The sequence below is a fragment of the Mesoplodon mirus genome, assembly GCF_964341445.2.
Source record: "Mesoplodon mirus genome assembly, chromosome: 4".
Classification (NCBI taxonomy): domain Eukaryota; kingdom Metazoa; phylum Chordata; class Mammalia; order Artiodactyla; family Ziphiidae; genus Mesoplodon; species Mesoplodon mirus.
Genome location: NC_138979.1, coordinates 145,656,512 through 145,683,008, shown reverse-complemented (window position 1 = coordinate 145,683,008; position 26,497 = coordinate 145,656,512). Strand labels below are relative to the sequence as shown.

Below are 26,497 nucleotides of genomic sequence, written 5' to 3'. Positions count from 1 at the left end.
GGCTAGAAGCTTGAAATCAAAGGTGTAGGCAGAGTCATGCTCTCAAAGTTTCTCGAAGAATCTGTTCTTTGCTTCTGTTAGCTTTCTGCTGTCATCAGCAACCCTTGATGTTCCTTGGTTTGCAGGTGCCTAACTCCAATCTCTGCCTCCGTTGTTACATGCTTTCTCCTTGTGTTTCTGTCTCACATGGCATTTTCCTTTTTGTATAAGGACACCAGTCATAGTGCCTGATTAGGGCTCACCCTAATAACCCCATCTTAATTTGATTACATCTGCAAAGACTTTATTTCCAAGTAAGGCCACATTCACAGGTGTTAGGAGTTAGGACTTCAACATCTCTCTCTGGGGCATACAATTCAACCCTTAAAAGAGGTCTCCATTCCTTAACCTCAGCCACTGGGTGTCTGCCGCTTTATAGCTTTCTATAAAGCTATGTTTCAGCTTATATTTTGTATTATTCAATAATGAAAATCTTCTAATAAATAATCTGAATTCTACAAAAGACAATTTTATGTTTACTACAAGAGATGTTAATAAAATACTGAATGCCATAAAACTGACAATGAGTACACCTATTCCTGGCCATCCCACTGGTTGGTTTCGAAGTTAAGAAATGGAGCTTTGTTCTTATGGAACTTATATTCCAGAAAGGAAGATAAAACCTGTATAGAAACAAATACAAGGTGAAATTGTAAGTGCCTCAGTTACAGATAATGTGCTTATGGGAAAGATCACTACCTTGGGGGAAAGGGTGCTGTGGAAAGCAGTAAGTCCCAGAGGACAGAGGGGTCTCACTTTAGGAATGAATATATTGGGAAACTGGATGGTAAAACTGAATTTTCATAGTTTTACTCACTGGTTTAATATGGCTTTCAAGTTGTGATTTAATCCTAAATTATAATTTGCAATGCCTCATCTCAATGCAATGCTTTAAGATTTTGTGTCGAGAATTCAGTTCACATAGCCTGGAGTAACCCCCCGTTATTGAAATTTTCCTCATCCTTCAGGAACAAGGTCAAAAGCCTCCTCTATGAAGGCTTCCTTGGCTCCCTGGTTAGAACTACATCAGCAGTAAGCAATTGACCCCTTTATGGCACACACCACACTGTTTTGTATCGTCACCTGTGTACACATCCACTTCTGCTAACCTGTAACCCCTCTAAGGGCAAAGGTCCATGTCTTCCTGTTGCAGCAGTTATAGAATCTAAAACTATACTAGGTACACAGCAGAGAGTCAATAAATACTGAATGAATCCTAGTTTGGGGCTACTAAAGTAGTACTACATGGTGACAAAGTAGAGCTACACACACACACACACACAAACACACACAAATGAATCCTATTTTTTTAATATATTTATTTTATTTTTAGCTGCGTTGGGTCTTCGTTGCTGCGCGCGGGCGTTCTCTAATTGTTGCGAGTGGGGACTGCTCTTTGTTGCGGTGCCTGGGCTTCTCACTGCGGTGGTTTCTCTTATTGTGGAGCACGGGCTCTAGGTGCACAGGCTTCAGTAGTTGTGGCTCGCGGGTTCTAGAGTGCAGGCTCAGTAGTTGTGGCGCACAGGCTTAGTTGCTCCGCAGCATGTGGGATCTTCCTAGACCAGGGCTCAAACCCATGTCCCTTGAATTGGCAGGCAGATTCTCAACCACTGTGCCACCAGGGAAGCCCCAATCCTTTCCTGTTCTTAATGCCAGGAACCAGCTCTTTCAAGTGTGACTTGGTGTTGGTATCTTCATACATAAAGCATACAGCAAAAGTAGGAAGGATCCAGAAAAAGGACAATCAAAATGATTAAACTATGAGTAAAAGTGGACTTGGGATATATAGTCTAGAAAATGTATAAATTCATACTCGGTCTTCAGGACTATGAGCATACATATGCATATATTCCCCATCTTCACAGGTACTTAGAAAGAATGAAACCAGCAAAATTCTAGTAAGAGGCAGGTCATTAAAAACAAAGGAAGAAAAACAAACAAAAATAAAAATTAAATGACTGAATACATATTTCAAAGAACCCCTGCCTTAGAAGATAAAAAGCACAAAAGAGAAGATTAAAGACATTATGAATACATGTTTATAAAGCAGTTTCATAAAAATGCATAAAATGAGTATCTGTGCATAAAAATGAGATGTTTTTTCTTAGAAATTCATAAAATAAACTGTAAAGTTAAAAAGTGAACATTTCCCCATTTTCCTTACCAAATGCTTAACTATGCTACCCAACATTCTCAGCCCAAAAGTAGCATTATAACATGGACACAAACATCAAAACAAAAGGATTTTAAGACACAGACCCATGTTAATATTTGAAATAACTGGAAATGGTAACATTATTCTTTAAATAATTATTGAACACAATGAAATTAATGAAGTCTCCAATGCCCAGGACAGATTATGTGAATTGTGGAGGGACAATGTTTTTATTCTTTTTGAAAAATGAACTATGTAACAAACTTCCAAAATTAACTGCTTTACTATAGTTTATTGATATAAATACAACTAATTTCAATAAGCATCAGCTACCATTCTACCATTACACCAAAGGCAAAATGATTAAATACTAATGTGAAGTATAATTACAGAAACGCTTTCACTTCTACTAAAGTCGTCTCTAACACCATCCTATATACTTTGTACAGTTTGCTTGTAATTGATGAGATATTTGAAATGAAGCAAAGCTGAATTTTAATCAAACCTTCATTTCTCAGTGGAAAATGCTCTCTTCATCAGAGGTGGTTGAGCCTTCCCGACATCAAACATCATTTCCAAAGGTGGGTTATTAAGAGAACACCAATCAGGTATACGGCCTGTCTGGTTATAATATTCCTTTGAGACTGAACGGCTCCCAAGTATGTCTTGCAGTGCTCCAAAAATAGCTCCTGTGTGGTAAACATATTTTTATAGCTGCTATGAAAACTTTTACTGGAAAATTTTATGTACACATACATCCACTTCATTATATGACAAGAGAGAATAGGTAAAATTCAGTAATGCATATTCACAGTCTTCCAATTAATTCCGGTTAAGTTGTTCTATATCCTGTATTTTGAAAAACAGGGTAAGCCATAACTCCTGTGTTGAAAATAACTTAAATGGCCTAAACTAGATTACAGTGAAAATGATAAGTATTACTGTGTTTAAATGCAGGTAGAGTGAGGTAGAGTAAGGTGGAAAGTATTTTCAACTCTGTGTAAACACAATAAATAATAATCTTAGTTTTCTTTGCCACACTCTAAGATTATATGTCAGTAAAAAAACAGCAGTGCAAAACTCAATAAGCCAACCATAATATCCTAAGAGTCTATGCTGAAGACCTTATAAAGACCCACAAGGCAGTTTCAAAAAAATAACTTAGTGACTAAATCCATTCTTCCTAGATCAAAATTACATTTTGACCAAATTCTACTTTACAAGAAATATAATACGTGTCAATTTAAAATCTCAAGACTTGGTTTTTCTCTCTAAATGATCCTGATACCTATGAGCTGTAACTGCATCGTAAGACACATACCAGAACTTACACAAATATACACATCCATGATTGTTCTCTCTTCCAAGTACTCTCTTTATTAGGCTATTTCCATATTTCAATAAAACTATCATTTCCTAAAACATTCAATAAACTCAGTCACATAATATAGTGTAATTATAAAATAAAGAGATCAATTTTCATATATGGCACACAAATTAGCTTTGTAAGGAATTAAAACAAGTGTTTTAAGCAATGGTAGCATAATTAAAATAAATGCATAGCTATCACTATCATTATGTGGGATGACTTTAATTGGACAGAGTTCACTGAAAAAATAGAAGTGCAAATGATAAGAGAAATAAGTATATAATTCTGAAAACTAATAATTAAAAAAAAACTAATAATTTAAGGAAAAGTAAATGTTCAAAGAAAATTATTTAATAGTTCTATTAGTTTACTAAGTACACAATTTCGAACAATGAATCATCTATTCTAATATAACCATTAGTAATGTCATTCAGGAACCAATTACTATATAATCATTATTTTTAAAAGTGAAATTCGTGGGAATTCCCTGGCGGTCCAGTGGTTAGGACTCCACACTTCCACTGCTGAGATGCCTGGATTTGATCCCTTTTTGGGGAACTAAGATCCCGCAAGCCACGTGGTATGGACAAAACAAAAACAAAAACAAAAAACAAAAAAGAAAAAAAAGAAATTCTTACCTCCCAACCAGGCTACACAATTAGCCTTTGCAGGTGGAGTATGAATTCGGAACGTCTTGGTGCCAAGTGTTTTTTTATATTTTGGTTTTTCTACCAAATACCTTATTTCTGCAAGTAGTCTATGGAGGAATCCTGGCAACATAGACGTGCCACCTATGACTACCAAATTCTCTGCTAGTTGCTTCCTAGTGTCTATTGGGCACTGTTATTAAATAGAAAGAAAAAAAAGAATTAACTATAAATAATGCTTGATTGAATTTAAGAAAACAAACAGATTATTAGGTGATCATTTGTATTACAAAAAAGGGCCACAGCAAGGTTTCTTTTTTTAATTAATTATTTATTTATCTTATTTATTTATCTACCTATCTATCTATCTTTGGCTGCACTGGGTCCTCGCTGCTGTGTGTGGGCTTTCTCTAGTTGTGGCAAGCGGGGGCTACTCTTCGTTGCAGTGTGTGGTCTTCTCATTGCAGTGGCTTCTCTTGCTGCGAAGCACAGGCTCTAGGCGTGTGGGCTTCAGTAGTTGTGGCACGCAGGCTCAGTAGTTGTGATGCATGGGCTTAGTTGCTCCGCGGCATGTGGGATCTTCCCAGACCAGGGCTTGAACCTGTGTGCCCTGCATTGGCAGGAGGATTCTTAACCACTGCGCCACCAGGGAAGCCCTTTTATTTTTTTTCTTTGTGTTTTTTTAATTGGGGTATAATTGTTGTACAATGTTGTGTTAGTTTCTGCTGTACAGCTAAGTGGAGTTCCCTGTGCTATACAGCAGGTTCTTATTAGTTATCTATTTTATAATATTAGTGTATATATGTCAATCCCAATCTCCTAATTCATCCCACCCCCCAAAAAGGGCCACAGCAAGGTTTCTTTAACAAGAGTTTTTCAGGTGGCAAATAAACCCCATGAGGGCTTCCCTGGTGGCGCAGTGGTTGAGAGTCCACCTGCTGATGCAGGGGACACGGGTTCGTGCCCTGGTCTGGGAAGATCCCACATGCCGTGGAGCGGCTGGGCCCGTGAGCCATGGCCGCTGAGCCTGTGCGTCCGGAGCCTGTGCTCTGCAACGGGAGAGGCCACAACAGTGAGAGGCCTGCGTACCACAAAAATATAAAATAAAATAAAATAAAGCCCATGATAATATTACCATGTACTTATATAAATCCTTAAAGATTTAAAAAGCTAATAGTGTAGACTTTTAAATTCCACAGGGAATACAGTAGTAATATGGGAGTATTCTCAGTTTCAGGGTAGAATGACTGAGCTGAGCAAAGAACACGAGAAGAAATAACTTCTCGTTTCTTTTTTAGTAAGGAAGACACGTGGAAACCTAATTTTTCTAAGGTACTATATCCACTATATCCAGAGCCAGTTATCGAGTGGGAAGATAACATTCTTAGAAAAATTATGTTTCCACATCAGTTCTCTCTAAGCATCAGGAATGTTACAGTCCTTCAATGACGTTATGTTTTTCATAAAGTCCCCAAGTAGAGCCATAGACGTAGACAATATCTCTCAAAGTGATAGTATTTCACAGGAGTTCTATGGTCCCACAGTCATTAAACAAAAGAGACATATACCTTGTGGAATGAAAAACTTAATACTACACAAACCTGCATTCGAAGAAACTACAAGCCATACTAGGTACAAAATAAAAATCTGTTATCGTTGTCATGGAAAAAATGCATTATGTGTTTATACAACATATTACCCCGGGTTTGAAATGTTGAGGGTACCATATATAAGTGCCAAAGTAAAACTAATTAACTATAAAACTTCACATAAAAGCTAAAAAATGTAACTAATGGCTAAAAGTAAAAATACAGACAATATGATTTTTAAAATTTCTCTAAAAAGGGCTGTATTCATAAATTGAAACCTTTTACAAAATAAAAGTACCTGCATAAGGGAATCCAATATTAAAGTGGCAACTGATTTCTCTTCATTATCTTGTTCAAAAAGGATTTCCACAACCGAATCTCTAATGAGATTAAAAACAGAGAGTGTTTTGTTGGCATCATATAATATGACATAGTACACACCATTAGTTCTACTGACGTATTTTTAGGTACCAGTACTATATTAATGTAGAGTAATGGTTAAAACACAAGGTGTTTGCATTTGTAAATGAGAAAAATAATAGCACTTGCCTCACAGGTGTTGCGATAGAGATTCAATGAGTTAATAGAACAGTGCCTGGCACATAGGAGGTAATCCCTAAGTACTAGCTATAACTATTATTATGTATAGATTTACAAATATTTTGTCCACCTTAAACCTAATAACAGAAAAGGAGCGGAATTCTGTAATAGTTGGTAGAATTCAACAAGCAGATCAGTAGTGATACAACAGATTTAAAATCAAACAACACCCTCCCCCACCCAGCCCAAAGTATTTCTTTGTTTTTAAAAACAATACATGGCAAAGATGGCTAGTTGCCTAATAAAATATTCATGTGCCTGTTCATTTTCAAATTAAAAGATATAGAACTATTAGGGTTATTTTTGGTAGCACAAGGAAGATCTTTGTTGTGATGGAATAGTTCTGTATCTTGATTGTGGTGGTGCTGATTATGGAAATCTACATGTGATACAATTACACAGAACAGTAATATACACATTGCACCAATGCCAATTTACTGGTTTTGATATTGTACTATAGTTACATGAGATGTATCCATTGGGAGAAACTGGGTGAAGAGTACATGGGACCTCTCTATATTACCTTAGCGACTTCCTGTGAATCTGTAATTATTTGAAAATAAAAAAAAGATAAAACTCCTATAAGCTGGATGCAATGCCCCTCCCCAGTTGAAACACTGTATTTATCAGCCTCCCTTGCAGCTAGATATAGCTAAGTACCAGACAATGAGATGGAGGCAAAAGTAGTATGTAGGACTACTAGAAAGTCTCCTTTAAAAGGAGAGGAAGCATTTTTCTCTTTTCCTTCCTAGGACTGCATGCTTGAAACACAGATGCAGTAGCTAACTCCACCAACCACCCTGGAACCCAAGGACAAGGGCTACACCTCAAAGATGACAGGTGGAAGGAAGCTTGGGTCACTGCTGGCAGTTATCATACCATCCTTGGACTATCTACTTCTGAACTTCTTTTAAATGATAGACAAATTTTATCTTGTTGAAGCCACTATTTTCAGGTTTGTATAACTGGTAACCAAACTGAACCCTAACCAATGAAATATAAAACTATACGTATAAATATACATATACATACAATATCTTTTAAAGTAAAACTGGGACCATACTATGCATACTACTTTAAAAGTTTTTTTGAACCTTTTTCAAAACATAAAATTCTCTTCCTGATATTCAACCTACTTCCTAACTGTCGATTTCATTAGTACAGTATACTGAGGTCTACAGTATGCTGAACACTCACTCACTCATAGTTAGTTAGCCACTTGCCTCTATGCCTGCATACTTTTGCTTCTACCAGTTGAGCTAAATATTCACAAAGCATCAGTTTTCTTTTTCCAAATCTTTGTCAGTTAATTTGATATTGAAATGACATAATTTAACAATTATCACTTAAGCAATGAAATATTATAGTAGAAAATAAATACTTATTTTCTTCTTCTCTTATTCTAGGCTCCACTAAACAATCAGGAGAAATTTTTACGCAGTAAATTAGTGAATATAACTTAAATAAAAGGTAAAACGATAAAAACTTACTACCAAAAAGTGTTACATTCTCATTTTTTTGTTTCCCCAACCTACTATCTTTAACATCCGTATATTTATGTTCATCCTTCTAGTATCTCAACCTCTATGTTAATTATCTCAAAATCTAACAGGATATTCTATATTTATATAATTCTTTTCTGGGCATCTTCTGACCTAATATTTTACAGATGAAACTTTTATAATACAAATTTTATATAGCTTGGGTATAAACAAAAATTACATTGTTACCAATATAATCATGTAAGTCCTTGACAACTTATATTGCATCATCAGACCGAATAATGAATAATAAAAAGGTGAATTACTAACTGGTCCTAAAGATTTAGTATATTTGGAAGAATGCATTCTTTCTAACAAGACAATGTTTTAAAGCAGGAGTCAGCAAACTATGGCCTGCAAGCCAAATCCAACCCACTGTCTGTTTTTGCAAATAAAGTTTTATTGGAACACAAGTCATGCTCACTCATTTACACATTGCCTATGGCTGATTCTGCACTCCAACTGTAGAGCTGAGTAGCTGCAACAGAGACCATATGGCCCACCAGTCCTAAGGTATTTACCATTTGGTCCTTTACAGAAAAAGTTTGATGAATCCTGTTTTAAAGTATCATACTTTATTCTCCATCTCAAAGAATGGTTGATTCTGAATTATTTTGAAGAACAGAAAAAAAATTTTTTTTAAGTTTTAGAACATTAAAAAGTTGAATAAAAATAATCATGAATGATGAGGCTTAATGAAAAACACATAATTATTAAATCAACGATACTAAAGGCTTATACAAATATTAAGGCCAAAAATTTATTTTAGTTCATTATTTTGCTCATAAAAATTAAGGTCTAACCTGATTGATCCAAGGACATGTAAAATCTTCTCTCCATCTAATGGGTAGTCAACATTTGGGGGTGGTGAGGGACGCTGAAATATAAATATCATAAGCATAAGTATACAAATTACAACCTCTGAAAAGAAGAATATACATTTATTTTTAGCTTACCTCGGTATTCCCATCAATATTAAATTTTGCTGCTTGGATTTTTAGTCCACGCTTCAGATCACTAACAAAGCAAGTGCGCACTTAAAAGAAAAGGAGACATTGTTATGGTTTGTGATTGAATCAATGTCCCAGTTAAAACAATTCTATTCAAGTGAACATGTTAATCACCTTGTTCCTTCCAATTTTATAAACTATCTCCGTCTTTAGTTTATGACAATTTATACACATATAAAAAACTTTTCATTCACTGAGGAATCATAGACATGTTCCATGTTCATCTTCCACAAAGCCACATTAAAAAAAAAAAAACCACATTTGAGGAAACTTATGTTCTTTGATATTCCTTGTATAAAGAGTACCATAAAAAAATAAATTTTAGCATCATGAAAATGTAGCCATTCTAATTGAACAGCATATCTCTTTGAACCAGATTGATTTATATCTTATTTATCTATCTTATTCTTTTTTAAAAATGTTGGTTGGTCAGAACACAAAGCTAAATTTTGGTCTTAGTTACAGTAACACTCCTTAGTTTAGGGTTTTCTGGCATGATTATTTTCTCCCTCTTGCACACTATATCTTCTTTTTTTTCACTTTGAGCATTTATTCTTTTTTTTTAATATTTATTTATTTATTTGGTTGCACTGGGTCTTAGTTGTGGCAGGTGGGCTGCTTAGCTGCGGCTCACAGGCTCCTTAGCTGTGGCATGTGAACTCTTAGTTGTGGCATGCATGTGGGATCCAGTTCCCTGACCAGGGATCGAACCCAGGCCCCCTGCATTGGGAGCGCGGAGTCCTACCCACTGTGCCACCAGGGAAGTCCCTGAACATTTATTCTTTTAAAGATTATTTCGGTTGCAAAGTACCTTTTATAATAAGTGGGTGCAAATTATTTTCAGAAATAGGTAAGGAATAAAAATTTTCAAGTAGAGACAAAATTGATGTTGAGGGACTTCCCTGGTGGCTCAGTGGTTAAGAATCCGCCTGCCATTGCAGGGGACATGGGTTCTAGCCCTGGTCCGGGAAGATCCCACATGCCACGGAGCAACTAAGCCCGTGCACCACAACTACTGAGCCTGCACTCTAAGAGTCTGCATGCCACAACTACTGAAGCCTGTGCACCTAGAGCCCGTGCTCCACCACAAGAGAAGGCACTGCAGAGAAGCCAGAGCACTGCAACGAAGAGTAGCCCCCGATCACCGCAAATAGAGAAAGCCCGTGCACAGCAATGAAGACCCAACACAGCCAAATAAATAAAATAAATATATTAATTAATTAGTTAATTTTAAAAAATTGATGTTGAGAGCAAGAAATCTAATGATTTGGTTAATGACTTACAAAACATGCTGACATAAACTTATACAAAATTCTTTTCGTTTACTAATTCAAAATATATTTGTTAAGAAGCTACAACACGCCAAGAACTGTATAGCACAGGAAACTATATTCAATAAGATCTTGTAATAACCTATAATGGAAAAGATTCTGAAAAAGAATATATATAACTGAGGACTTCCCTGGCAGTCCAGTGGTTAAGACTCTGTGCTCCCAATGCATGGGTTTGATCCCTGGTCGGGGAACTAAGATCCCATAGACCGCATGGCACGGCCAAAAAAAAAAAAAAGAATATACATAACTGAATCAGTTTGCTGTACCCTGAGACACTGTAAATCAACTATACTTCAATTAAAAAAAAAGAGTTTACAATATGCTAATATGCTAGACAGTAAGCTACGTGCTCAAGTTACTTACATATTTTATACTTTAAGTTCTCATAACTAAGCAATGTAAATACTTAGACTTCAACATCTTACATACTTGGCATATGAAGGTGTTCTTCTTTAAGGAAACCAAATTCACTCAATTAAAAATCCAAGAACAGATAAATTACACTTAAGGATTTTAAAATAATTGAAAAAAATGTAGGTACTACATAAGTAACTAATATAAATGAGCGTGCAAGAGTATGTGTACGTATTGCATATTTGTTTTTAATAGAAACGGGCTCCTACTGTACATATTATTCAGCAACATGCTTTTTCCCTTAATACATTATAGATATCCTTCCAAATCAATACATCTAGCTTCTCCTTTTAAAAAGCTATATGGTGGGACTTCCCTGGTGGTCCAGTGGTTAAGAATCCACCTTGCAATGCAGGGGCAACTAAGCCTGTGCACCACAACTAGAGAGAACCCACACGCCGCAACAAAAGATCCTGTGTGCCGCAACTAAGACCCGACGCAGCCAAAAATTAAATAAATATTTTATAAAACAAATAAATAAATAAAAGCTATATAATACTCCTTATTATGAAGTCGCCAAACTTCATTCAACATACCCTCTTGATAGGATGCACACTTTTCAACTTTTATATATATGCCAGAATGCTTTCCAAAAAGGTTAGTTTTCAATTCTTACTAATAGCAATATATTAATTTCCCCATAATCTCATGAATACTAAATGTCTATCTTTCAAATTTTTGCCAATCTGATGTTTCCCTGGGTAATGGGAAAGTTAAACATCTTTTCACAAGATGGAAGCTATATGGAAAGAAACATTCCAAGGAATTATCAACTGTTACATCATGGGGGATAGGACTGGAAGAACGAAAGGGAAACTATTTATTTCACTTGAGATATTTCTGTGTTATTTGAGCTTTTGCAATAAGCGTGTACAAATGACTGAAATTTCATAATAACTGAAGAGATTTTAGGTAATTATACAACATTAAGTAAGCAATATAATGAAAAGCAAGATCCATTTTGCAGCCCTAGGTCTAACCCTACCTATTGTGTGACACTGAACAAATCATTTAATATTTCAAGGACCCAATTGTACCAGATTATCTCCAGGTCCCATTTAACTCTAAAATCCATTATTGTCTAATTATCTATTAAATAGTCTAGAGTATTAATTTTACATGACACTTTCAGTAATGAAGAACATTACATTATAGTTTAACTGCTTTTCCTTTTAGTGAATCGAAATACCAGAAAACTCAATTTAAACATTATCATAAAAATACACTCTAGCAAAGGAGAAGTAATATATCTTATTAAAGTGAATCTAATATACTTCATCCAACTGTAGAATTTCTGAAGTCAGTAAAATGACTGACTTTATAAAAATGACCTTTAAAATACCAGAGTTTAAAAAAATGCTAAACAACATAAAATCAGTGGCTTTCATAAGCAATGTAACTGTTAATTCATACTGTGAAAACTACTAATTCCCTAGTAACTCTCTATACTCTATCTATCATTGAGAAGTTTCTTCAATAATACATCAAAAGTAATGCCAAAAGGGAATTCTCTGGTGGTCGAGTGGTTAAGACTCTGTACTTTCACTGCCGAGGGCCTGGGTTCAATGCCTGGTTGGGGAACTAAGATCTCACAAGCCACATGGTGTGGCCAAAAAAAAAAAAAAAAAAGTAACACCAAAAGCTTCCATAAATCTGAAGAAAAACCAAAATTTTATTTACGTTATTCCACAGCCTAAATGTTAAATATTTTTAGGATATTACATTATGAATTTAATATATTTTATATCTGTGTAAATACTTAGAAACACTTGCCCTCCAAATGAATATTTAATGATGAAGGGGACAAAAATGGGAACTTAGTTTACCTTTAATGTCCTCCAAGATACCTTCTGGAATTGAACCTAAAACAGAAATTTTTATTTAGAACTACAGAACTTTATAAGCAGAAACAGTCTGTAAAATTGCATTCACATTTCCATTTTCCATTTCAGCAACCTAAAAAAAATTTAAAAGTACCATGATTTTTTAAAAGCCAAATAAAAAAATCAGCTTTGCTTTTAGGGAAGCAACTTCAGCATTGGAAGCCAAGCCAAAGCACAGAAGTTGAAGCCAGATGTGCACAAGGTGCTGAAGAATGTCACTAATACTCATAAATTTGATAAAAATAAGACCTTAAAAATATCATAGAATAATTGGCAGTAGATAGGAACTGACCAAGAAAATATTTTCTACCATAAAAAAATTTGCTGGTTATCTGTGTTAAAGTACCTAGAAGAAATGGTAGGGCTTAAACATGAGCTATTTACTTTTCTTTTACAAAAAGTGAAGTTTCAAGTTTGCTTATCTTTTCTGTGATAATAAATGACTGTCAGTGACATGCTAACCTAATACATATTTGTAAAAAGGATCACACACAGACTTTTAATTTTTTTCAAGGTAAATGTGACATTTTTAAAAATGAGTGAGAAAAGTACCTATTCAAAGAAACCTATATAATACAGGATGACTTTAGAAGATAATATTTGCATATGTTACCACTGTTATGTGATTTTGTTGCCAATAAATCTAGTTTTCCAAGTCAGACTCAGAAACAAAGTTTTCTAAGTTTAGAATCTTCTAAACTCAGAATTTTAAACTCATTGTTAAGTATGTAAAAATATTCTGATTAATCTGTAAGAACAAATTATTTATATTAATGAAGATAGAAATTTATAGCTACAAAAGGAATCATGATTTAATAAGGGTAATCAGGCACTTCTTCCATCTGGAGCTACATATCTTGTTAGCTACATCTTTACGTTATGACAGCTACTGAAGCTAAGAATTAAGATAAAATTAAAACCACACTTTCAAAATGTTAAGCCATAACATTTAAAAAATAAGAAACAATATTTAATCACATTGCTTTTCTGAGAGGGAGCAAAAAAAATTTACCATTAGTAAGTATGACTTGAGAATTATTATTTTACCTTTATTATATTGTCCTTTCCAAATCTTCCCTTTGTGTTTTGTAATACAGTAATAATGATACACATATAGTTTATAAATAAATATAGACATAATATGTATTGCAGGTACATGCTCAAAATTTTTTTACTGATGCGGCCAGTGTGTGATCAAAAAGTTTGAAGACTCCTATTGTTAAATGTTAAAATTTATCTCACAGGGGGATAAAGATTTCCAAAATGATTTAAACCTGGCTATGAACAGATAAGAGAAATGTAACTAGATTGTAAGAACCTACAAATTTAAGAATAAGTGCTAAAAATCATAACTTTTCACATGTGCTACACTCTCTCTAGGAATATTCAAATAAATTCCAACATGTGCCAGAGACATTTGGTAATATGAAAAACAGTTTTCTTTAGGCAACATGGAAGGCAGGCTTCAAAACAAAGGGCTTATTTTAGCTGGGCGTAGATGGTGCTTTGGGAAGGGGCTTTTCAATCTTAGGAAATAATCACAGCCATTTAAACTTTGCAAATGAGGAGTAGAAATAAGAGGCATTCACTGGCTCTGGCTTTGAAAAATCATATTTAAATTTCAGCTAATTTAGGAGAATAAGAAGTATAATATTTTATATATAATTTACTTTTCAACTGTACACTTTTCAAATCAATGTACTTAGGTTAGTCTTTGTAAGTTTTAAGGTAGTATATTCATTCTTTTTTGAACTAGGTTCTAAATACTAAATGAAAGAGGCTCATTCAAAGTTCACTTAAGGATATCCCAGTATATGTAAGACTTATATCTAATCTTTGCTAAGGACCTCGACAAGAGATATTTAAAATACATTTGCATTTCTGATCCTCCTAAGTGGATCCTTCAGCAAACAGTGATATGATTTAATTCCTCAATTATTAGGATTGCAGACTCAAGACTTTTGGGGCATATGAGAGGGGAAGATTAGAATCAGAGTCCAACACAGTTGGTTAAAGAAAGGGGTGTCCAAGAACATACAGTTTAGAATTTTAAGGAAATGTCATAGTTTTAGAGAAGAGCTTTATTAAAAACATCTGGGAGACTTCCCTGGTGGTCCAGTGGTTAAGACTCCACGCTTCCATTGCAGGGGACATGGGTTCGATCCCTGGTCAGGGAACTAAGATCCCGCATGCTGTGGTGTGGCCACAAAAAAAAAAAAAAAGAAAACAAACTTGGGATGCTACACTAAACTTATTATCTTTGGATATCTTTTATTAACTAACTGTCATCATGATATACTAAAAAGGTAACAAAGTTTATCTGGAATAGAAAAATAATAATCTGATCTACAGAATGAAGAATGTGCTATTATCTTAACTACCTAAAGAACAACAGGAAAACAACATATGCAAAGATAAATGTCCTAACAACCCACCTTTCTCTCTCCAACATTTATTCAGTGCCCAGGCACTTGAAAAATAAATAAGACAGGGATTCTCAGTCTATTGAGGGAAACAGTTATCAGGTAAATAAGGCTGTGATATGTACTATAATAAAACACTGCTGAGGGTGTAACAGAGAGAGGAGCGATTTATTCTCTTAGGGAAAACGAGGAAGGTTTCACAATTAAGATGACCTTTCAGTTGAGTCATGTAGGGGGATCAAAAACCCAAATAGGTAAAGAAAAACATCCCAGGTAAAGAAATAGTATAAATGAAGGCACAGGGTTGTCGAAGAACAATGGTGCCAGGAAGATGTATGAAATTTACTGTAGCTGAAATAAGGTGCAAAGGGTTGAGTTTAGTAGTTAAAGCTAAGAGGTAGAATAAAGTCGGATTGTGAAGAAACATACATCTCAAACAGGTAATTTGGATTTTAACCTGTGGGGGCCAGCAAAAATTCTCAAGCAAAAGAGCAATGTAATCAGATTAATTTTGTGAAAGTTATTCCTGCCAACAGTGTGAAATAGACTAAATGGGTCCAAAAAGTAGGCTCCTGTAATAATCCAAGCAAGAAGCAATGAGGGCATAGTTGACGTCTTTGTTTTCAGATGTTCTGTGTTGTGGAGGACAGAAAAAAAGAGATGAAAAAGAGATTTCTGAGGGAGAATCGAAAGGACTGATAAACTCCCAGTTATCTAAAATGGGAGCTCAGTAAGATATTATCTTTATCTAACCATGATTTGTTAAAATGAATTTAGGGAAAGAGATAATCTATTTACTTCTGGAAGTCTTAAGTTTGAGGTGCCGAGAGGGATGCCTAGTTTATATCTAATAATCAATTGGAAATATGAATATGAAGTTTAGAAGAAGGATTGGGCCCAGTGATACACTTAAGAATCAACAGCATACTGATGTAGCTGAAGTTATGGGAACACATGAGATCACTTTTAAAAAGACAGTAGGAGGAAAAAAAGGAACAAAAAATAAATCCCTAGAAGAATATCAGCAGAGAAAGCAAGAGCAGAGGAAATTAAGAAGGAATACTTGGAGAAATACGAGAAAACCATAAAGGAAGAAAAGTCCTGAAAGCCAAGGGAAGAGATAATATCAAGAGTATATGATAATCCAGATGCAAACTATTATATATAGGATGGATAAACAACAAGGTCCTACTGTAGAGCACAGGGAACTACATTCAATATCCTGTGATAAACCATAATGGAAAAGAATATAAAAAAAGTATAGATATGTATAACCGAGTCACTTTGCCATACAGCAGAAATTAACATTGTAATTCAACTATACTTCAATACAATTTTTTTAAAAAGAGTATATGATAATCCATAATGTCAAAAGTTCTGGAAAGAATGAATAAAATTCAACTACTGGATTTGGTGATTAACAGCTCAATGATGACCTTATAATTGGAGCCATGTCATCTGAGTGATGTGAGAAAAAGAGAATAGCTATGCAATGGGGGGGGGGGGGAATGAGTTGAACGAAAAGGGAATGTAAACCACTTAAAGTTTATAATGATTTTACCCATCACAGAGGGAAGGCTCTGTTCTTTAGCAGCACCTGTGTCAACAGTACATTGTTCCAATAGTTGAGTTTCCAACTCCCTGAAGATTTAAAAAAAAAAAAAAGTTACTGGAATTACAATAATGCAACTGATATCCTTTTCTTATTTAATACTTTTACTTCATAACAGATCATGATGCTTTAAATAAAAGTGGTTTTACCCTTAAAAGATGATTATACTCAAGGCTAGTAAAGAATGGAATAAATAACATTAAACGTCCATATTACAAGTCCTCTATTGATCACTGTAAAAAAAATTTGCATTTTTTTTGGCACAGGTGAAGCAAATGTGCTAAATGCCAAGAAACTTACTTGTGAAGAGCTTTTCCTCCTAGGGGGAGTGCTCCCCAACAATTTAGTACTGGGATTCCTTCATATATCTATAAGGTAGTCAAGGGTATTACTATTTTAGGAGGTAAAATGTGTTTCCCTCAGTATTTTCCTCACCTCTGCATTACTGTTCTAAATAAGCTTGGCGGGCAAATTCTTATTTCTTTTTTTAAAAAGAGTTACAGAAAAATCAAAGAGTCTTTTTCCTTCTCCAAAGAAAACAGTTAAACATATACATACACACATATATACACACACACACACAGAATTCATTTGTTAGAGCTTAGGTGTCCAACAATGTAGCCACTGACCACATGTGGCTATTGAGCACTTGAAATATGGCTGGTCCGAATTGAGATGTGCTGTAAGAATAACCTCCACAGCAAACACAGAAAACTCAGTAATAAAAAAAAAAACCTGTAAAATATCTCATTATAATTTATTATATTGACTATATATTGAAATGATAGTATTTTAAATACATTGGCTAAATAAAATACACTACTAATTTCATCTCTTTCATTTGAACTTTTAACATGTGTAGCTCTTAGAAAAATTTCAAATTACATATGTCTCACACTGTATTTCTATCAGAGCTGAGAGGACAGTGGACAATACTGTACTGTGGGTTTGCTACTTTATTTTACGTATTGCTTTTGCTGATGCTTCATAAGTACATTATTTATGAAAAAGAAAAAAAAGTATATTGTTAAGAGCACTGGCTTTGGAGACAAACATGGGTTTATATCTTGGCTATACACTTCTATTAACTTGGGTCAACTACCATCTCAACTTTCAATCACCTTATTCATATAATGAAGAGAATAATACTTTTGTTGCAGGGCTGTTTTGAGACTAACACACAAAATACTTTATATTTAAAAAAGCTATTGCCTAATTTAGTTCTTTAGGAGCTAATGATTCTTGATTTCCTTCCCATGAGTACTTCTTCTAATAAATACACACATAGGTCTCAAAATTGCAAGAGTCTTGCATTTATGTACTTCAAACTCCTTTTCAAATGTAGCAAAGGTCTACTGTAACATTTCTAAGAGATGTTTACCTATACTCTACTTAAATTCTTCTAATGATGGGAAATGGACCAGTTTATAGTCAGTAATTTCATTTTGGAACAGCTTAAATTACTAGTGAGTTCTTCCTAATGGCAAATGATATAAAAACTACAGCACTTACTGTGCAATTTATGTGCTAGGTCTTATGCTAAATAGTTTACATACATCATCTCACTCAAGTCACACAATGCCCCTATGAAGCGGATTATTATAATTCCCATTTTACAGATGAGGAAACTAAGCCCAAAAGAGATTAAACTACTTGACCAAAATCATACAACTAGAAAGAAGCTTAGCTGTCATACTGCCCCCATCATAGCCTCAGGAAATAGAGAGAAAAAAAAAATCTATTTACTTTTCCACAGTGAGCCCTTCAGCTATTTGAAGGCAGATTTCACGTTGCCATTTAAGTTTTAACTTTTCTTGATTTAACTTCCTCATTTATTTTTTTAAATTTTTAAATTTTTATTTATTTATTTTTCATTCCCCTATTGTACATTCCCTCTAGCCCCTGGTAACCACTAATCTACATCTGCCTTTTTTTTTTTTTTTGACATGGACCATTTTTAAAATCTTTATTGAATATGTTACAATATTGCTTCTGTTTTATGTTTTGGCTTTTTGGCCATGAGGCATGTCAGATCTTAGCTCCCCAACCAGGGGTCGATCCCGCACCCTCTGCACTGGAAGGCAAAGTCTCAACCACTGGACTGCCAAGGAAGTCCCTAACTTTCTCATTTCTGTTTCCAGTTATTCTTCATATGATCTTTTCTTAGAACTTGACTATCCTATCCATGTTCTTTGACACATCCTAATTAGCTGATGTTCCTCTTAAAAACTGAACGTAATAGGTCTGATCTCTGGAGTTTATACTGGGACCAACTCATAATGACAATTTCTACAAAAAGTAAATTTAAGTCTCACCATCTTGTGAATTTTTTCCACATATGTCATATTTGTACACGATAACCCAAAATAGCTTGATGCAATAAAAACAATTTGTAATAAGCCTAATTATTCTAAAGTAGAGTAAAAACTGCAAAATTAGCTGGTTTACAAAAAAGATACAGGTAACACCAGGCTTTCCCTATATCCACAATCCAGGACCATGGCAGAGTTTATCCCAAGTGTAAGAAGAGCCATTAGATGACTTGGAGCAAGCAAGACAGATGGAACCTAGAAAACAACAAATCCAAAACAACAACAACAAAACCAGAATGAATGTCAGTGGTTGAAGGTGTTTCCCTTACATTTCAAATATATTTGAAAAAATTCATAATTATGATACCTACTCAGCCATTTTATGGCACTAAATTAAGAATTAGTTGATTTATTTGAATTTACACAATAAACAAAATACACTATAATAAACAGAAACACTCTTTAAGTTCTCTAAGTCTTTTCATTCCGAAATGACAATTATGCAGCATTTTTATTAATTCAGTTCTCTCTCTTTTGGAGGGAAAACTGAGAAAGATAAAAGAAGAGGTCCAGAAACATACATTCAAAGGAAGATGCTAAATTTAAAAAATAAAGAGATGCCTTTATCATCAAAATAGAAATAGAGAAAAAGAATTCTTGATTGTCCTCATTCACAAAGTCCACAATATGAACTATATTCTAAAAATATTATAATATAGCAGTTAAAATTAAATTGAAGAACTACAAAAATCCTTAGCTCTAAGTGACATTTTTCAGTGAAAATTTGCCAGATCTGGTGACATCCCAAATATCAGGTAAATATTCAATCAAAATATGGAAGTCCATAATAACCAAGTGGCAAACAAAATAATGACTATATTTCCTTTACCCCTAAGTACAGCAGGTATTCTGGTTATACACCAGATAAGCATACTAACATAAATATAACTAAAATGCTAAGTTCAAGTAAAAATACAGAAAATCATCTATTTTATTCAGATAAGAGCTAAAGTGACTTCCTGCTGTGTTTTGTGTTCTCCCTATTGCAAACCAAATTCCTGAATTAGTGACATCAGTAAGTACAGGAGGGTATGTAACATGTTTCTCTGTGCCTGTCTTACTAAATTATAACTTAAAAATATTAACTGCCCTTATCTCATAAAGACATTGTGATTTTTGATACATTTTGTGTTCAGCAGAATGTATAAAAATTACATTTACATGTGCTTAATTTCTTATATACTATACACATTTTATACACTGTTCTAAATTGCTGAAAAACTCTAAATTCCTAAGGCAGAGATTTTTTTTAAAAAAGTTAAATAATAAAGATTCTGGCCTACTATGAAATGTAATCATTTAAGTCATAATTTTGGTCTTTAAAGTAATCTTGACTCCTATAAAATGAAAGCTACAAGTAATATTACTAATATCAAGATGTAAGAGTCACTCCTGGCATTGCCCACTTACTCTATGGGAGACATTATTTGAATACTCCATTTAATGGGAACTTAAAGCCTAAAATGAAAGAATTGGAGAATTTAGAACAGTCAGCATAACTAAACAATGAAAACTAGAAAAGACCTGGACAAAAAACATCATTAACTTCACAGCACAGAATATAACTTTTAATTTCAGAAAAAAGTCCCAAAACTTAAAACCTGTACTAAAATAAACAAACAAGGGAAACAGCAATAAAAAGAAACCTTCAATTATCTAAGTATTAAATGAAATGCTTATTACGCATGAAATAACCACACAAAGAAAGAAAATAAACGGTCAATTTGTAAATGATTCAGTTTATTTTGTCATCCAATTCCTCTTTCCAATGAAGGAAATAAACTGAGGACCTTTTAGTTTAAGCTTTGAGTACCTACTAAAAATAACAACATAAAAAACAGGTACCTCAAAATACTTGAAAAGAACACGAGTGAGTGTCTCTCTGAAGTGGGAAGGACATAATACCGATTCAATAACCACAACTCTGCGGTCTCTGGGATTCACCAATAGATGCCTGAAAAGTGATAGTTTTGTTTTTAAAAGTAAATAAAAGTTTGTATTTATTTTGGTACATAATGCAATTTGTTAAGATTAGAGAAATCGTACTACCTTCACTTTAGAAGCTTTACAACAAAAAGACATCTTCATTTTATTATCCGCGAAAGATAACGTTTTCATTTTTTAATTTTTTAATGCTTTTAAATTTTTAATTCAATTTTGAAAGGTTATTTTCCATTTACAGTTATTACAAAATATTGGCTCTATCCCTGTGTTGTACAATACAGCCCCAAGCCTATCATACACCCAGTAGTTTGTGCCTCCCACTCCCTCACCCCTATGTTGCCCCTGGTAGCCCTTAGTTTGCTCTCTATATCTGTGAGTCTGCTTCTTCTTTGTTATATTCACGAGTTTGTAGTATTTTTTTAGATTCCACAAAGAAGTGATATCATATAGTGTTTGTCTGTCTCTGTCTGACTTGTTTCACTTAGCATAATGCCCTCCAAATCCATCCATGTTGCTGCAAATGGCAAAATTTCACTTTTTTATGGCTGAGTAGTATTCCATGGTATATATCAATATATATGCCACAGAAAGATAACATTTTTGAACTCTTACTACGTGCCATGTACTGTGTCAGGAAATTTACATCTATTAACTCATTTATCGCAGAAAACAAAAACTATAGCCTATTATGAATACTGACTTGAGCCATTAAAAAGATATTTTCTTTTTTTAAGCTACAAAAGTAGTATATGCTCACAAGACTCCAAATATTATAGAAGTTTATAACTTGGAAAATACAAAAATACCATATACCTCTACTACCCAGAAACTTTCACTTACAGCAGTTTATAGATTTTCATTATTGTGTATGTATATGCATATATTTTAACAGAAATATTCATTCCATAGATGTTGTTCTGCAACATGCTTTTTTCAATTATCAGAATATCTAAGACATCTTTCTGTATCAGTACATATAGATACAGAACTTTTTAAATGACAACATAGTGTTTCACTATATGGATGTACGATAATTAAATTATCCAATCCCCTTTATTAATGGACATTTGACTTATTTTCAATATTTCCTTATGCTTGCTAGTTTCCTAGTCTTCAAATATATTTTTGAAAAGATTGAAAATAAGAAAGTTAAAATGGCAATGGAAATTAACCTTTTTTTTGCATTAGAAATAATACAACCAAATATCAGTATGATGGGCACTAGGAAAAGCTGGGGGGAGGGGAAACACAATCGCATTTTACCTGAAATACAGTATGTGGATGAATTCCTTTAGGTAGGAATATAATTCTTCTGTATTGATATTATATTGTACAACTTTGATAGGCTATAAAAAATTAAAATGAGTTATTAATTTATAATAATAAAATAATCTCAAACTAAAACATGCTTATTTATTTTTCTAATGGATTTTCTGGTAATAAGTCAAAAGCAATTTGTATTGAGAATAGATACAAACATCAAAAATAGATTAATCACTTAAATTAGAAATGTTTAAGAACTGGCATGTCCAAGATGACAAAGTGTTTTGGTTTATGGAATAAAAATCTGTGTCCACAGTAAGTAAAGAGCTGTGCTCATCACATTTTTCTTCCATCTGACATTATTTTGGCATCACCGATAAAAAGCAGCATTAATTAAAAAGCATCAAAGGCTTCCTCAAATACTCCAGACTTGGTTCAGTCCCTGTTATTTACTCCCAAAGCATTGACACTTTTCCTTTTGTAGTATCACCCCACTTAATTACTTATAAAATGTCTACCTTCCCATTAGACTACAAACTCCATGGGGCAAGAACTACTTCTGGCTTGCTTATGATATACCCTCCTTCAACTGATACAGTGCCAGGAACAAAGTAAACAGCTCATAAATATGTGTGGCAAAAATGAAAACATGCCCCATTAGCACTAAAGTAAACACTACCAAACTACGGGTGCTAAGTCAACACTAACACATCACAAGGGCTCCATTTACTGTATCCTGCTCCAACATGTGCTTTTATGAAAACAAATATGCTCATATTTGTTAAATAAGGGAATAATGTCTATATGATGTGAAGGTTGTACAGTTCGTATCAGGCAAGGGGAGCTGAAATGATGACAGCAGAGTTATAACCTTCATCAACGTAAAGAAAGTCATCAACTCAGTGGTCACACAAATCAGCATTCTTTCAGATCTATTTTTAAAAAGTTTAAATGATCCCGTGTACCAGGGGCTCCCGTAACAGAGTGGACCCCTTCAAGACTCTTTATTGGGCTACATTTCTTCCTGGTCCCACCTTAACAATAGCCAGAGAGGCTCAGAGCTCACTTTTATATCTGCATTGTCTCAGCACCCACCAACCAACAGTTTCAATTATTTCATTTTATTTTAAATATCCCCAAGAGAGCTTCCAGCCACACTCAATCGCAACTCAAAGCTATACCAATTTTTTCCTGAGGTATTAATTTTTGTTTTTGCTAATGCTCGGATTACAAAGTTTCATGGGTTTTAAATAATCTACCCCAACCTATTTTTCCCCGAAACTTGTTTTTGTTTGCTATCAAGGAGAGGTTTTTCAGGAATGCAAATATTAAGTTATGGTAGAAAAATCTGTATTTGATTTTAACAGGCAAATTTTATGGCATGTAAAATTATTCTTTCTATTGTTCTATAATTCCTACTATGCAAAATTAACTTTGGCAAGACTTTCTTTTTAAAAATGTGTTTTTCACAGGTCTTTTGAATTACAGATAAAGAAATGAGGACCTGGCTCATATTCTGAACAGGGTAAGAATAAAATGATTCTATAATTACATTACAAGGCTCAGGCAATTATTTTATTGAGCTCAAAAACTTTCTCTTAATGTTATATAATTTCATTTATATAAATTAAATAGAAAAAGCAAATCTATAGAGACAAAGAACATCCGTAGTGGGCTTGGGGTGGGAATGGGGATTAACTATAAGCAGGCATTAGTGATGTTACTGGAATGACAAAAATATTCTAAAACTGAACTGTGGTGATGGCTGCACAACTTGATATATTTACTAAAAATCACTGAATCACACACTTAAAATAGGTGAATTTTATGGTATGCAAAATTAAACCTAAATAAAGAATCAAAAAAGTTTTCTTGGAATACAGTCTAAGCTGTACATTTAGCACTGTTCTAATCAATCTTATTTAAAGTCACATTTAAAAATACTTTACAGTACAGCATTTATTTTGCTAATTTGTTATAAAAAAATACCTTAGGCATGCCAGCTTTTTTTATCACACTAGGAATTATGCATCTTGGACCAGTTTCTCCAGCAAATCCACACCTACAAATAAATAGAAAATTGAAACAATTCAACTTATTATAACATTCCTTTTACATATTTGTCACAGAAACAAGTTTTTCTGTATTTTTTTCAAAGCAGTGGTCACAAAAACATCTAGAAGCATCTCTGATGTATTCAAAGGGACAAAAAAACTAAGGAAAAGTTAATACCATCTATTCATAATTATGTATTAAAGGTAAAAAAATAAAATTGTTTCAAATTAGTGACAGTGAAGTAAACCAGTATATTATTTTAGGGTCGCATTTACTTTTTTTTTCTGTTTTTAATTTTATTTGAATTTTAGGCAACACATCTCTACAGTCCTGAATCTGTACTCCATTATCCGACTTCATGCCTATAATTCATGTTACTCATAATTCCATCATTCTAATATCAGCTTCCATATTGATGCAGTTCCTTTGGTCTAGTTTTTAAACTATGCATATGTGACATAATTATAATCACACTGTTCACACATCATGAATTCACAAAATAAGATTCTGCCCATATTGTTAGTCTTCACTGCTATCATTTTTTAAATTGCAAAAAATATTTCATTCTTTTTAAAAAACTATTCTCCTTTCTAGAGTATTTAAGTATTTCCATTTCTGTTTCACGTAAAACAAAACTTTGCTAAAAATGTTGTTAAAAAGGATTGCCATGTAAGTTTAGTCTTAATATTATCTTTTCTTGTCCTGTCTGGTTTTCACTACTGCTCTCCTCCTATTCCCAAATAGCTCTCTTCATCTTCTTTTAGTCACATCCCCATGTTTACTTGACTTGTACCAGTGCTCCTCAAATTCCCCAGGATGCATAAACTCATCTTATCACCCTCCTGTTGTCTTTGTAAATAACCGTCCTCCTATATAGTAGTTCCATTTCTCATTTCCGCAGCATACCTAAAATAATTATCTTTGGATGTCAGCCTCAAGGTACTTACTATGGTATTTAAATAAACCTTTAAAAATAAATAAAAAAATATAATTATGGGAGCACCTCGCTTAGAACAGTAAGAGAATATTATGAACCAAGGACTATGTTTAATCCAATTCTGGAGCACCTGAAGTCCAATTTTCCTGTTTTGTTTTTTTTGTTTTTTTTTTTTTTCCCTGTGGCAGCACTGGGCGTCTTGTGGGACCTTAGTTCCCCAACCAGGGATTGAACCTGGCCCTCGGCAGTGAAAATGCTCAGTCATAACCACTGCAGCGCCAGGGAATTCCCTCCAATTCTTAAATAGGCTCTTTTGACCACTTGTTCAACAAACAGTTATTAAATACATATTACATGTCAGGCACTGTTCAGAGATATAAAAATTTTTTTCAAATGTTTCCATTTCAGATAGAAGATGCAATTGTGGCTGTCACGTTCCTTTTTCTTGAGCGCAGTACAAGGGCTCTCAATCTGGAGTCCAAGGACCACTGCGATGGTCCACCAACCCCTGAAATTGCGTGCAAATATTTTAAAGTTTGTGTCTTTGTGGCTTTCTTTCGTTCGTCAAAGGGATCTATGCCATCCAAAAGGTTGAGAACCACTACTCTAGTGTTTACAAGTTGCCTTTTAAAAAGTTAAATTTCCTAATCTAAGAGTTGGTGGGTGGGAGCAACGAAGACTCTCTAGAGAATTATCTATAGGGTTTCAGTTTTTCATGCATTCAGCCTTCCTAATTCGACTTCCTACTCTCGGGAAGCAGTAGCCCTGCCACCTCCCAAAGCAGATAAAGCCAGATAAGCGGGGCCTAGGTCATCGCTGTCATCCCCTGCATAGATGACCCCCAAAGGGTCCGTTCAGTTTGGGGTGACGACCGGGGCGGCAATGAAGGCAATTTTCCCGAAGCCTCCTGGGCCTCTCTAGGAGTCAGAATCTGACCGCTCCACCGGATTCCCGGGATCTGCATCGCCCACGGTGCAAGTAACAAGGGCCGTCATTTGCGGAGGTCCTGGGGGAAGAAGTGGAGACGGAACACGCCGCCTCTGGAGCCTAAGGCGAGGACCCGGGATGGGCCTGGGGCTCGGCTACCCGCCCTCCCCTCGGGACGAAGGCAGCTGGCGCCGCGGCCACTCACTTGGTAAAAGCCTCTCCCAGGTCTATCACGACCGCCGTTTTCTCTCCGCCGCTCCCCAGGCCCTCGTACAGCGGCATGGTAGTAAACAAGCCGGTAAGGAGACGCGCGCTGACAAACCTCCGCGGCCGACAGCCCTCGGCTTTCTGGGGGCGGGGTCGGGGCGACGGCGCGCGGGCAG

General features: G+C 34.6%; 1 protein-coding gene across 1 annotated transcript; it reads right to left on the bottom strand.

Moving 5' to 3' along the window:
• Window positions 1–1,343: 1,343 nt before the first annotated feature.
• ACTR10 (actin related protein 10) lies at window positions 1,344–26,497 on the bottom strand. The gene is made up of 13 exons (XM_082619462.1): window positions 26,320–26,497; window positions 24,185–24,257; window positions 22,196–22,278; window positions 20,834–20,942; window positions 19,076–19,183; window positions 16,917–16,984; window positions 16,566–16,645; window positions 12,525–12,560; window positions 8,897–8,976; window positions 8,744–8,817; window positions 6,098–6,179; window positions 4,202–4,403; window positions 1,344–2,883 (listed from the first exon to the last, which is right to left on the bottom strand). Exons 1-13 carry the CDS (start codon window positions 26,394–26,396, stop codon window positions 2,702–2,704), a joined length of 1,254 nt encoding a protein of 417 aa, XP_082475588.1. The 5' UTR covers window positions 26,397–26,497; the 3' UTR covers window positions 1,344–2,701.

Excerpts from the sequence above, each read along its gene's own strand:
- ACTR10 (XM_082619462.1), bottom strand. The coding sequence starts at position 26,396 with ATGCCGCTGTACGAGGGCCTGGGGAGCGGCGGAGAGAAAACGGCGGTC. Across the intron at positions 20,943-22,195 it reads ATCCACATACTGTATTTCAG|GCATCTATTGGTGAATCCCA; the intron begins GTAAAATGCGAT and ends ATCACTTTTCAG. Across the intron at positions 8,977-12,524 it reads TATCTTGGAGGACATTAAAG|TGCGCACTTGCTTTGTTAGT; the intron begins GTAAACTAAGTT and ends TTTTCTTTTAAG.